The sequence below is a fragment of the Hydra vulgaris genome, chromosome 12 (genome assembly GCF_038396675.1).
Source record: "Hydra vulgaris chromosome 12, alternate assembly HydraT2T_AEP".
Taxonomy (NCBI): Eukaryota; Metazoa; Cnidaria; class Hydrozoa; order Anthoathecata; family Hydridae; genus Hydra; species Hydra vulgaris.
This window is the reverse complement of record NC_088931.1, coordinates 55,191,041-55,204,336: the sequence shown is the minus strand read 5'-3', so window position 1 is coordinate 55,204,336 and position 13,296 is coordinate 55,191,041. Positions and strand designations below refer to the sequence as shown.

Sequence of the window (13,296 nt, the reverse complement as noted above, 5' to 3'; positions counted from 1 at the left end):
TTTTTAAAAGGACGATTTTGATGTGTTTTTATGCCTTGATTATCCAATTATATTAACCTTGCTAAATCGGACCAACAAAAATATGTTGTAAATATGCTACAAAAGGTGTTTTTGAGATCACTGTGTTGACAGGGTGGCCATAAAAGGTTTCTGAAGTTATGTAGCAGATCTGCTACACGGGGCGCTAAAGGGCTAATTATAATCCCTAAAAGACTTTTTTTGTAGCAGTTTATATATTATATTCACAGTAGTACCAGTCTTTACATTCCTTCAATAATAAAATTGTTGTAATCAATAATAAACTTTTTTATCAAGTTAATAAGAACGTAATAATAAATTGATAAATTTATTATTACGTTATCTAAGTAAAGCCATGATCCAAGCAAGGATGTGGAGTCCCAAAAGGACTCTGAATTGTATGACACAAAAAGATAATTTCAAGTATTGTGAATTTCAAAATAGGTATCACAGATGTAATGACTTGCAAGGTTGCTCAGTTTTATGGCTTTTTATTAAGAAATTTGTGCTGGCAAACATCAAAAAGGATTTACAAGCATCAAATTTTTTGGTTTCATTTTATTTCTGAAAATCCTTTTGCATTTTAATTATATCTCAATTTAAATAATTTGAACAAATTATATTTGTTCAATTAATAATTATAATTGTTTAGACTTGGATTTTATTCATATCATTTAAAGATATTTTCATATAACCTTTATAAAAACAATAAGATATTCAAAATATGAAAATAATTTATTTCTATTAGTTTTTATAAATATTACCTGTTATAAAAATATCAATAAGATGACACCTTTCTTAATGTTATACTTTTGATTTTTTTTAATAAATTAAAGTGTAGATGTGTATAGTAGTTCTATTGGTTTAAGGTTATTTTATTATAGTTTATAGTTATATTGATTTAAGGTTAAGTTATTATATTGGTTTAAGATTAACTTAAGGTTAGCTATTTAAACCACAACAAATCTAAGGCTAGGCTGTTCAACAAACTATGCAAACTACAGTGTGCGTAGATTTATGAAATAGAATTTACAAATTGAATGAAAATAGAGCATGTATGATAAATTGTTAGGGTAGTAGTAATTTTTAATTTTTGTTTTTTAGGTATTGGCAGGCTGTACTTGACAACCTACTTTCCTGCAACGAAATCAAAAGAACCTTCAACTAAAAACCAATTTTAAAAATTTTCATAGCAGCATTTTTTAAGAAGAATTTTCCCTTTATTTTATTTAGCAATCACATAACTTATATTTCATAATTTCTTTAAGTTATTTTTGGAGATGTTTAATTTTAATGTTTTACAAAATTTTAGTTTAAAAAATAATATTTACATATTGATTTTTAGTTTTTTAATAATTAATTTTTATTCAGAAGAACAATTATAACTGTAGTGTTCAAATTTTGTGATATTTTTACTGTAAATGTCAATTCGATATTATGTTATCGATGTGAAAGTATAATATCAAGATATAATTAAAAAAATGGTAGGACAAGGTACATAAACATACACTTTGTCATTTTATAAGTAAAATTCATATTTAGCGCAAAATGTTTGTACCAATAGAAACCACTCGCAAAATTTTTTAATTTTGATTGGCCTATTAAAATTTTACCTTTATTTTCACATGGTTTCTACTTACTATAACTGTAACTTCTTACTTACTATAACTGTAAGTGTGAAAACACGCGCAAACTGGCGATAGGGAGATTTTTGAACAAAAATTAACGCCGTGGTAACGTTGAATAAACGTTGTTTCATAAATAGCTTAAATACGTTGAAAAAGTAGCCTATGTCTAAAGTTGATAAACCTTAAAATTTGCAACGTTTTTGCAGTGATTATTTGCGTATTTTTATTCAACGTTTAATAAACGCGATTTTTGAGAAGATAATGTACGTTGAAATTTATACGTTTATTCAACGTTGAAAATTGGACGTTTAAAAAGCGGTTTACTTTTAACGTTGATAAAGTATAAATTTTGAATCGTCTTTAAAGTGGCTTTTTGCGTAAGTTGATTCCACGTTGAATAAACGCAACTTACGCAAACTTACGTTGAAATTGTAACGAAATTTCGTTACAATTTCAACGCTTATTCAACGTTTCAATTTACCGCGATTTAGTATACAAAAACAAAAATTGATTCAACGTTGAAAACACGTTGTTTTTGTGACTGTAACGCTTTTTCTACGCTGCGACCGGTTTTCAACGTTGATTCAACGCTGACATGTTTGCTGGGAAAGAATTTATTTTTTATTATTGAGAATAATAACAATAAAAAGAAGTTTTCATTTATTAAATATATCGGATAATATTTATTTCAATATTGTTTTGTATATATTATATATAAATAGCTGACCCAACCCGTAAAAATATTGCACAGTGGGGCAGGTGGTGGAAAAAAGTTCAGCTTTTATAAAATGAATATATTTTTGTATAATTAGGGGTCGTTTATAAAGAATGTACACCAAAAATTTTGAAACTTGACCCTCCCTCCTCCCCCCAACCTTCTCCTGAAATTATGAAGTTTGACCCCCCTCCCTGTTGCCACGCGTACTTTCAAGTCCTCTTATAAGATTGAAAACTAAGCCTAAAACCCAGTGCCGATGGTAGGCTACCCATACCTTTTAATTGAGAGGGGGCTTCGAAATCATTAGCTACGGCACTGCTAAACCCTGTTTTGCCTAGAGAGGTTGCCTGAAATACGCCTTAATCAGGTCTGCTGTAGACGGGGTGGCACGTGTGTGCATTCGAGGTGTGTCGAATGTGTAACAGAGGTTTATCGGAGCTAGAGGTTTAAGCTAACGCTTTAAAACCACAATTTATAAGCAAATTTTGATAAATATTTTAGTTTAATTTTTAATACCAAAAAAAAGTTGTTTTGAATAAAAACTCTCAAGTTCGATAGAATAAGCTGCGTTTTCACATTTTATCTTCGTTCTAACTCGTTCAATCGAATGTAATCCAACCTATGGAAGCAGGAGTCGATAACAGGAGCAATGTAACTTTTTTTTTTCTCACTTATTTAGCCGTACAAATATTTACAAGTTCAGTGTTTAATAATATAAATAAAAATGACAAGGACGAGAAGAAGACAGGTTTGCCTTGTCACCATGTCTCATGTTTTTTCTAGACATTTATATAAATACGTTAAACTAAAATTAAATATTAAAAATAAGAGAAACAAGAAAAAATGTTTCAAGTTAATATTTAAGTTTAATATCATTACTAATTATCTTATTCCATACAATAGGTCCTCTTATAGTTATTGAGAACTTGGTGGACTCATATATAGTTTTGGTTTGAACAATGTTGTTACTTGAATGTTTAGTCATGCATTTGTGTTGAATTTTATTATATAATGGTTTGAAGATATTTTGTTTTGTATTATTATTAGTTTTATGCATAAAAAATAGCAGATGATATATGTTTATTTGGTACAAATTGAATACTTTTAGATTGTTGAGCAATGATCTAGAATGTTAGAGGTGGTGTGTATTTGATAATGATCTAATTTGCTAAACAGCTTTTTTGTCTTTGTTTTATTGCTGCAGCACCAAGCAATGTTTGCATAATTAAGATAGGAATGAATAAATGAGTAATATATGTATCTTAAACATGATTTATCTAAGTATGGTTTTACTTCATAGAGTAATCCGATATTTAAAGAAACTTTATTTTAATATAATTCCTCTAGAATTACACCTAGAAATTTCATTAAACATTCTCTTTTTACGATGTATTCTCCAATAAAAATTTTTAGAAGTGCAAGAAGGATTTTATATTTTTTATGGACGCGATGAAAAATAGTATACTTAGTTTTAGTTAAATTAAAACAAAGTTTATTCATATTTAACCATTCAGTTAGTTTTAAAAGTTCAACGTTGACCGTTTTAAATAATATTGTTATATCACAATAAGAATAAAATAAATTTGTGTCATCAACAAATAAGATATAATCTAGAATATTAGAAGCTTTGCTTAAATAATTAATATAGATTAAAAATGAAAGTGGTCCTAATATAGATCCTTGAGGAGCGCTGCAAGTAATTGTCTTATTGATAGTTTTTTAATTGCCGAATGAAATATATTTTCTATTAGATAAGTAGCTTTTGAACCATGCTATGTTTAACTTTTTCATTCAGTAATTTTCTAATTTTTTAGTTAAAATACTATAATCAACAGTGTCGAATGCCTTCCCAGCAAATATGTCAGCATTGAATCAACGTTGAAAACCGGTCGCAGCGTAGAAAAAGCGTCACAGTCACAAAAACAACGTGTTTTCAACGTTGAATTAATGTTTGTTTTTGTATACTAAATCGCGGTTAATTGAAACGTTGAATAACCGTTGAAATTGCAACGAAATTTAGCTTTTCAAAAAAAAACGTTTATTCAACGTAGAATCAACTTACGCAAAGACCCAATTTTAAAGACGATTCAAAATTTATACTTTATCAACGTTAAAAATAAACCGCTTTTTAAACGTCACATTTTCAACGTTAATAAGCGTATAATTTTCAACGTATCTTCTAAAAAAATCGCGTTAATTCAACGTATCTTCTCAAAAAATCGCGTTAATTCAACGTTGAATAAAAGTACGCAAACAATCACTGTAAGAACGTCGCAAAGTTTATGGTTTATAAACGTAAGACATCAGCTGCTTTTTCAACGTATTTAAGCTATTTATGATACAACGTTTATTCAACGTTACATATACCAATGTTGAAAATGTGGTAATTAAAAAACTTTAAAAAAGTGTAACTTTGCCAAAGTTAATAAAACGTTGTTGTGACAACGTTGAGGAAGTGGCACATTAAAAATTATTGTCTCATTAACTAGCCATTACAAAAATAGTTCGCCGCAAAGAAAAGGCAACGAAAACTTAATAGAATGCATTGCAGATGGTATAAAAAATATTTTAATAAAGTTATGTTTTATAACTTACTTTTATTGCGACTAATTTAAAACTTTTAGAATTTGTATCAATTTGTATATAATATACATAAATATCAGGGTATATTCAGTTTGTTCAGATTATTTTTGCTCATGTTTTATTAATTTTAAGTTGACCATTTTAATAAATTACAAAGCTGTTTTATATATATTACTTTTAAGTTAGAATTGGCATTTGATTTTAATAACATTCAAATGTATAAAGTAATATCAAAATTCATAAAACATAATAAGTCAGACTAAATTTAGTCTGTTAACAGACTAAATTTTTGTTTATTTGAAAAATTTTATACACCTTACCTTAATTATCAAGCAAACACTTCAGTATAAAATCTTCGACCAATAATGAAAATATGCATTATTTTTTATTTTCTTTGTATAAAAACACGTTTGGATAAGTAACTTTATTTCCATTTTTTTCGTAATAATTTGATTTTAGGTGTAAGATTATTTAGTAAAGTTCTGGTGGATCAAAGATATGGTTTTAACTGGTTTCCATCTTATAAACGAAGTACACATTATATGATTTAAATTGATGGCTTATGGTTACTCCTATTGAAGTAAATTATATTAAGTTAATTTATCTATGGAATTGTAACTATTTTAAGTTGTAAAATTTGACTTTTATAAAATATATATATATATATATATATATATATACAGTTACAGACAAAATTAATTAACATTGTTGATAAATTCAAAGCTCAAACAATAAAAACGAAATTATTTACATCGGAATCTACATAACTGCAAAAATTTTTTTTTTTTAAATTTGATTGTGAAGAAGAAAAAAACTATTTATAATTTTTTTAAACTCATTATAAAAGTAACTCTATTAAATGAAATGAGCTATCTTACATTTTTTCTGTCCAAAGTTAATATGACTAAAGTTATAAACATCAACAGTTTTTCATTATAAAATTTAATGTTTTGTCAATAAGTTTTATTACAAATGCAAGAATATCATGTCTGATTTTCATTTCACTAGTTTGTTGCGCCACCGTTTGCTTTTACGACTGCTTGTAAACCTCTTGGCATGCTTTTTACAAGCTTTGATGTGAGGTCAGCACCAATTGAATTCCAAATTTCACTAAGAGCCTCATAATATTATTTTATATATGTTTGTTTTGAAGGAGTTATTTTAGATTTTAAAAGTGCACATATATTTTCAAAGGGCTAAAGTCAAGTGGCGGCCATTTAAGGATGGTAGCTTTACTTTTTTTTGAGGAACTAATATGCCACTTTGCATGTGTGTTTAGGATCGTTGTCATGTTGAAAATAAATTTGCGATCAATTCTTTAACAATTTTGCATGAATTTTTTCAAAGCCACTTAACATACAACTTTCCTGTCATTATACATTTAACATTCACCAGTCTTCCTACACCATTTGAATCAAAACATCTCCAAGCCATAGGCGAGCCACCTCCATGCTTTACTGTTTTTGTTTTGATTTCTATCTAAGAGTGCATCAGAAAATCTGCGCCGAACTCTTTGTCGTTTTTTAAAGCCAAATATATAAAGTTTAATATCATCAGACAATAACACTAAGTTCCAAAATGCCTCACTCTTGTTAATGTGCAGTTTTGCAAATGCTAAAAGTTTGTTTTTGTTTTTACGACTAATGAGGGGTTTCCCTTTTCTGAAAAAGGTTCATTTAAACCACTTAAATTATTGAACCACTTAAATTAAGTCTTCACTGTACAGTTCGACAGGAAACATTTAGATTAAGATATTCAACAATCTGTCTTGAGGTTATTGTTGAATTTTTTTTTCTATCAGTACAACAGTACAATTAGGATGTCGGTTCTTGTTGAAGTCTTAAGGGGCGATCAAGTCTTTTCTGATTTTCAGCAGAACCAGTTGTTTCATATTTTATACACATCTTCCTAACACCACTTACTGGTTTTTGATACTTTTCATCACATTGTAAGTTAGGCTCTTTTTTCGATCACAAGTGACCCGAGGTCTGATGTCCAATGAATAATTTTGATGATAAACCATTATTATTGTTAGTTTTACTTTGTCATACATTTCACATATATTTTAAAATGCTTATTGTTAATAACTTTAACAAACTACTTTTGATATTAATCCTTTTTAGTAAATAGTTAATAACAAAAATTATATTTCCTAATTAAAATGTAGATGTTTCCTACTTTTGTCACATTTATTTTAGACAGAAAAACTGTAAGTTAGCAAATTTCATTTAATAGAGTTACTTTTACAATGAGTTAAAAAGAGTAACAAATATTTTTTTTTCTCTTTGGAATCAAATATAAAAAAAAACGTAAAACTTTTGCAGTTATGTAGATCCTGACTTGAATAATTTTGTTTTTATTGTTTGAGTTTTGATTTTATCATTGTTACTTAATTTTGCCTAGGACTGTATATATATATATATATATATATATATATATATATATATTTATATACAGTCCTATATATATATGCTCTAAAATGCTGTGGTGAATTACGTCTTCCAAGATACTAACAACAATTAGCGGTTGTTTCTTAATATAAACATTAATGTATTTGAAATGATGTGGTCTTCGTAGAGGTATGGGAAAATTACGCCAACGTAATTACTTGTAATTAAGTTTATTTATTTTGTGGTTCTAAACTTTATATAAAAAGGGTGATATTTGTAAATAATTTATTCGCAGTCAGATGAAAATAAAATAAAATTGATAAACGAGTGAAATCATTAGTGTCTCAGGGAAAGTATTAAAAAATTCCCCACACTAAAAGGTGGCGACCCTGCCAGGACCTACGAAACCTACGAGTTAGTAAAGAATGGACCAAGAGCGAATTTACCAAAGAGAAGTCAGCATGATAAGAATAAACATTAAAAACATAGAACGCAACACGATTAATGGCGACAAATCAAGCATAATCTTGGCGCTGGACAAAATAACAAATTTATTGGGAAGATTTGAAATGGCAAAGGATGAGCTGACCAGGAAAATGCTTGACGACGGCGAAAGCATCGATTCAGTTGAAGAATGGCTTTCGAAACCAGTAATGGAAGTAGAAGCAGCAATTGAAATCAAAAACAAAATGGTGGACAAGTTGGATTCGATAAATAAAAACGAATGCGTCAGAAAATTTGAGTATGAAAAACAAATAGTGGAACAGCAGTTAACGATTCAAAAAGAAGCAGAACAAGCCTCATTGAGAAAACTTCAAAGCGAAGAAGAATGGTATTTAAAGAAACTAAAAATGAAAGAAACATTGCGTAAATCTCTTGGAAACGAAAACGAAGCTACTAAACAATCTGTCAAACTTCAAAAGTACACAATTACAAAATTTAATGGCGATTATAAAGACTGGTTGCGATTTTGGAATCAATTCACGGTAGAAGTTGACAACTCAAACATATCGAACATCAGCAAATTCAACTACTTGCTGGAACTTGTCGAAGGAAAGCCCAGGGAGGATATATTTGGTTTACCTCATTCGTTGGAAGGATACGATGAAGCTAAACGCATACTACAAGAAACTTACGGAAAAGATATTTGGGTTCACAAAGCATTGATTAAAGATTTGGAAGGATTGACGGCTATACATAGCTCGTACAAAATCAAAGAAGTTCACGACTTTTACAACAAGCTTGCAAGAACTGTACGAACATTGAAAACTATGCAGAAACTACAAACGGCTCAATCATTCGTGTATTCATTGATGGATAAACTTGGACCAGTTCGTGAAATACTTACACAAAACGATGACGGATGGGGAGAATGGGGACTGGAGCAACTTGTCGAAAAGTTGCAAAAGTACATTGAAAGGAATCCGTTGAACTCAACTTTTAACTCAAGCGACGAACAAACAAAGGGCGATAAAAAGAACACGAACGTTCAGTCAAGGCCCTATGAACATCGAAGCACTACGTTTAAACAATACAATGGCAGTCTTTATGACAAAGAAACCAGGGCAACTAGTGGAAAGCATGGATGTGTCTACTGTGGGTTACAAAATCACAAAAGTGAAGATTGTACAAAAGTACTAACTGTTGCAAGACGCAGGGAGATTTTAACAAACAAAAGATTATGTTATAACTGCATTGGTTACGGACACTCGGCGGTAAATTGTAAATCAAGAGGATGCAGAAAGTGCAACAAAAAACATCACACGTCCATTTGTCAAGATAGGAACGCAACAATGGATGGTAACATTGAAAATAAAAAAGAAAACATGGGAACGGTGCTTAATGCAAGCACAACTATTCACCCAACAGTGATCGCAAAAGTAAATGGTGAAAAAGTAAGGATAATGTTGGATACGGGTGCTGGAAGTTCCTATATATGTACGAATTTGATAACAAAACTAAAGTTGAAACCTACACGAAAGGAATATAAAAGTATTGAGCAGCTCTATGGAACTGTGGACAAGCGTGTGGAAATATATAAGGTTACGCTAGAATCAACGACAATACCGGAATTTAGCATCAAAGTCGAATGCGCCAACGCAGAAAAGGAAACACTCACCTTTTTACCGAATCCGATGATCAAGGATGTTAAGAAGCATTTTGCAAAATTGAGGAGGCTGAAATTTAGCGATGATGAAGGGAGTGACGAACTTCAACCTGTTCACATTATACTCGGTGCGGCTGATTATCAGCGAATAAAAACCACGGAACCGGTAGTTCTCGGAAAAAATCCGGATAAAGATCCCGGAGCCGAATTAACGATGTTGGGTGGACTCTTTCTGGGAGACGAACACAATTTAGTTCAGGTATTGAGAGAAGTTTCTTATTGAACACTGGTCGTGATGAGTTTGAGCAAATGTGTAGTTTAGAAGTACTTGGATTATCGGACACAAATAGTGAGTCAATGTTCCACCAAGACTTCAGCGAAAAACTGCATCAAACCGAAGAAGGTTTCTATGAAACCAGAATGCCGTGGAAAAAGGGTGTTGTTAAACTACCAAATAACAGAAACCTGGCTCTTAAAAGATTGGGAAGTGTGACGACTCGATTGAAAAAACTTAAAAAACTAGAACAGTATAATGAAATAATGATGGAACAGATCAATGAGGGAATATTGGAAATGGCACCAGAAAAACCTACGGGAGAAATTATTCACTACGTTCCTCATCAAGCAGTAGTCAAGGAAAATGCCGAGTCAACAAAAATGAGAATTGTTTATGATTGTTCAGCTAGAAAAGACGCTCAGTCACCTTCATTAAACGACTGTCTAGAAGTGGGACCATCGCTGCAACCATTAATTTTTGACATACTCGTACGAAATCGAATGAATAAACTCTGCGTTTTAGCTGACGTGAAGAAGGCGTTTCTACAAATTCGAATACACGAAATGGATAGAGACGCACAACGCTTAATTTGGTATAAGGACTTGAAGAATATGGAATTAACGGATTTACGATTTACAAGGGTGATTTTTGGTTCAAGTTCAAGCCCTTACATTCTTGGTGCTACCATTAAAAAGCATATATCAAAATACAAGGACATTTATCCTAAAACGGTGCTTGCTTTGGAAGAAGATACTTATGTCGATGATATACAAGCAGGTGGAGAAACGGAAGATGAACTTATCAGGTTTAAAAATGAATCAACGCAAATCTTAATGAAAGCTGGGTTCCAGCTGCACAAATGGCATAGCAACGTGAGCAAATTGGAAAGCAACGCTGAGGGCAAATCAACAAAAATACTTGGGATTCCTTGGAACAAAGAAACGGATCAACTATCGATTGACTTTACTGCTTGCATCAATAGTGGAGATAAAGAAGTGATAACAAAAAGGAAAATGCTATCCGCCATTAACTGTGTTTTTGACGTATTGGGATTTAGTGCACCTATTTTAATCACTGGAAAAATATTATACAGTCGGCTATGCTTGTTAAAACTCGGATGGGATCAACAAATTCCATATGAACTTTCAGAAGAATGGAAGACCTGGATCAAGGCAATACGAATTAAAAGAACTATTTCAATTCCGCGGAGCGTTCTGTCTGAAAGAAGTATTGAAATGGAGCTCCATGGATTTTCAGATGCAAGTAAATCAGCAGTATGTGCATGCATCTACATTGCAGTGAGCCACCGATATTCGAAAACCAGTAACTTACTTGTAGCGAAAGCACGGATCGCACCAAGGGATCTTAGTATTCCTAGACTGGAGCTGGTAGCAGCACACACCTTGAGCAAGTTAATGAATCACGTTAGGAAGACATTGAACAAGTATAATATTATTGAAGTATATCATTGGGTTGACAGTACTGCAGTACTTTATTGGTTAAAAGAAAGGGGCAGTTGGTCACAATTTGTCAGGAACCGAGTTCAACAGATATTATTAAATGGAGAAGTAAAATGGCTTTATGTCCCAACAAAAGAAAACCCAAGTGATCTTGGATCAAGAGGAGTAAGTCCTGAGAAACTAACAAGTTTGTGGTTCAATGGACCTATATGGTTAAAACACAAAGAAAATTGGCCAATTCAACCAGAAATATTTGAAACGCCGAACGCATTATGTGAAACTATTCATTTAAGAGAGAACGTCAGTATGGCAACAGAAGAAATAAAGGGACTTCATATATTTAAGGAAATATTGAGTAAACACAAGTATTGGAAAATCATAAGAATATCATCTTTCATAAAAAGGTTTATTTACAATTGTCGGAATGAAGAAAAAATAACAGGACCACTGAATGCTGAAAAGATGATAGAAGCGGAGTTAGTGAATCTTAAGTTACTACAAGAAGCTGTTGCGATAAAGTCCAATGTGGAACTTAAACAGGATGAAAAACAGCTTTGGAGGTGTCATGGAAAAGTCTCTGGGTATAATCCAATATTTGTACCAAAAGGTTTTCAACTAACTCTAAAAATTATTGAGTATCATCACGCGAAAACGTTACACGGGGGAGTAGGAGATACAATGAGTAGCATTAGAGAAAGATTTTGGATACCAAATTTGAGAGTTGCTGTAAAGAAGGTCATTCGTGAATGCAATCTATGTAAGAGATATAGAGTGAAACCGCTGTTACCGCCAACAAGAGCAATGTTACCACGTTTTAGAACTGAAAATATCGAACCGTTTACGGTTACAGGTGTTGATTTTGCCGGTCCGCTAAAGTATAAAGCGCAAGGGAAGTTGGTTGAAAAATGTTATGTTGCACTGTTTACATGCGCATGTACAAGAGCTGTCTACCTTAGACTTTGTCATGACCTAACGGCAGGAGAATTTCAGAGAATTTTAAAGGAGTTTGTTGTAAGAAAAGGACCACCACAAATGATGATTAGTGATAACGCAAAAACGTTTGTGGCAACAGGGAAGTGGTTACTAACACTTAAGAAGGATGAAAATCTCGCAAACTATCTTGCTACCACAGCCATAAAATGGAGGTTTAATTTATCAAGAGCGCCATGGTGGGGAGGTTTGTTTGAAAGATTAATAGGGATAATGAAGAAAAGTTTGTCAAAAACAATTGGGAAAGGCATCCTAAACTTCTTTGAATTGGAAGAAGTATTGCTGGATGTGGAATGCGTTATGAACAATAGACCACTTTGTTTTCAAGGTGACCAATTCGATAAGCAAGTATTAACACCAAATGTATTAATGAGGGGTAGACCGGCAGTTTTGCTTGAAGAAGATATCGATTTAATAACAAGGGATGATTGCGCATTACGGAGAATCAAGTTTGTGAAAAGTTGTAAGAATCACTTAAGGAAAAGATGGATGAACGAGTACGTGCACGCAATGGAAGAACGACAACAGGCAAGGGAAAAGAGAGGTAACGTGAAACTCCCAGAGGTCGGAAGTATGGTACTCATAAAAGACGATGTGAAGGACAAGGCTCTTCTCAACATTGGTCGAATTGAAAACAACATTAAGGGGAAGGATGGAGTTATTCGTGGCTTTAAAATACGTCTTGGAAATGGTTATGTAATTGAACGACCAATTCAGTTGGTGTGCGACTTGGAAATGGGGTGTGGGGCAGAAAGCGGAATCGAATCGGAAGAGAATTTAGAAACCAAGGCCGAAGAGGATACCTTGAAAAGAGAACCAAGACAGGCGAAATTAAATGCACGACAAATAATCAGTTCCATCATGGAAGACGAGATGGCTGATTAAAGCCGAAGTCTCAGCTTTAATCGGGGGAGTGTGTGGTGAATTACGTCTTCCAAGATACTAACAACAATTAGCGGTTGTTTCTTAATATAAACATTAATGTATTTGAAATGATGTGGTCTTCGTAGAGGTATGGGAAAATTACGCCAACGTAATTACTTGTAATTAAGTTTATTTATTTTGTGGTTCTAAACTTTATATAAAAAGGGTGATATTTGTAAATAATTTATTCGCAGTCAGATG

General features: G+C 32.0%; 2 protein-coding genes across 2 annotated transcripts; both read left to right on the top strand.

The window, feature by feature from the left end:
- The first annotated feature begins 7,762 nt into the window (after window positions 1–7,762).
- Window positions 7,763–9,727, top strand: LOC136088211 (uncharacterized). The gene has a single exon (XM_065811892.1). It carries the CDS (start codon window positions 7,763–7,765, stop codon window positions 9,725–9,727), a length of 1,965 nt encoding a protein of 654 aa, XP_065667964.1.
- Window positions 9,728–9,753: 26 nt separating this feature from the next.
- LOC136088210 (uncharacterized) lies at window positions 9,754–13,056 on the top strand. Its single transcript, XM_065811891.1, has one exon. The coding sequence runs from the start codon at window positions 9,754–9,756 to the stop codon at window positions 13,054–13,056; it is 3,303 nt and encodes a 1,100-aa protein (XP_065667963.1).
- The last annotated feature ends 240 nt before the right edge of the window (window positions 13,057–13,296 follow it).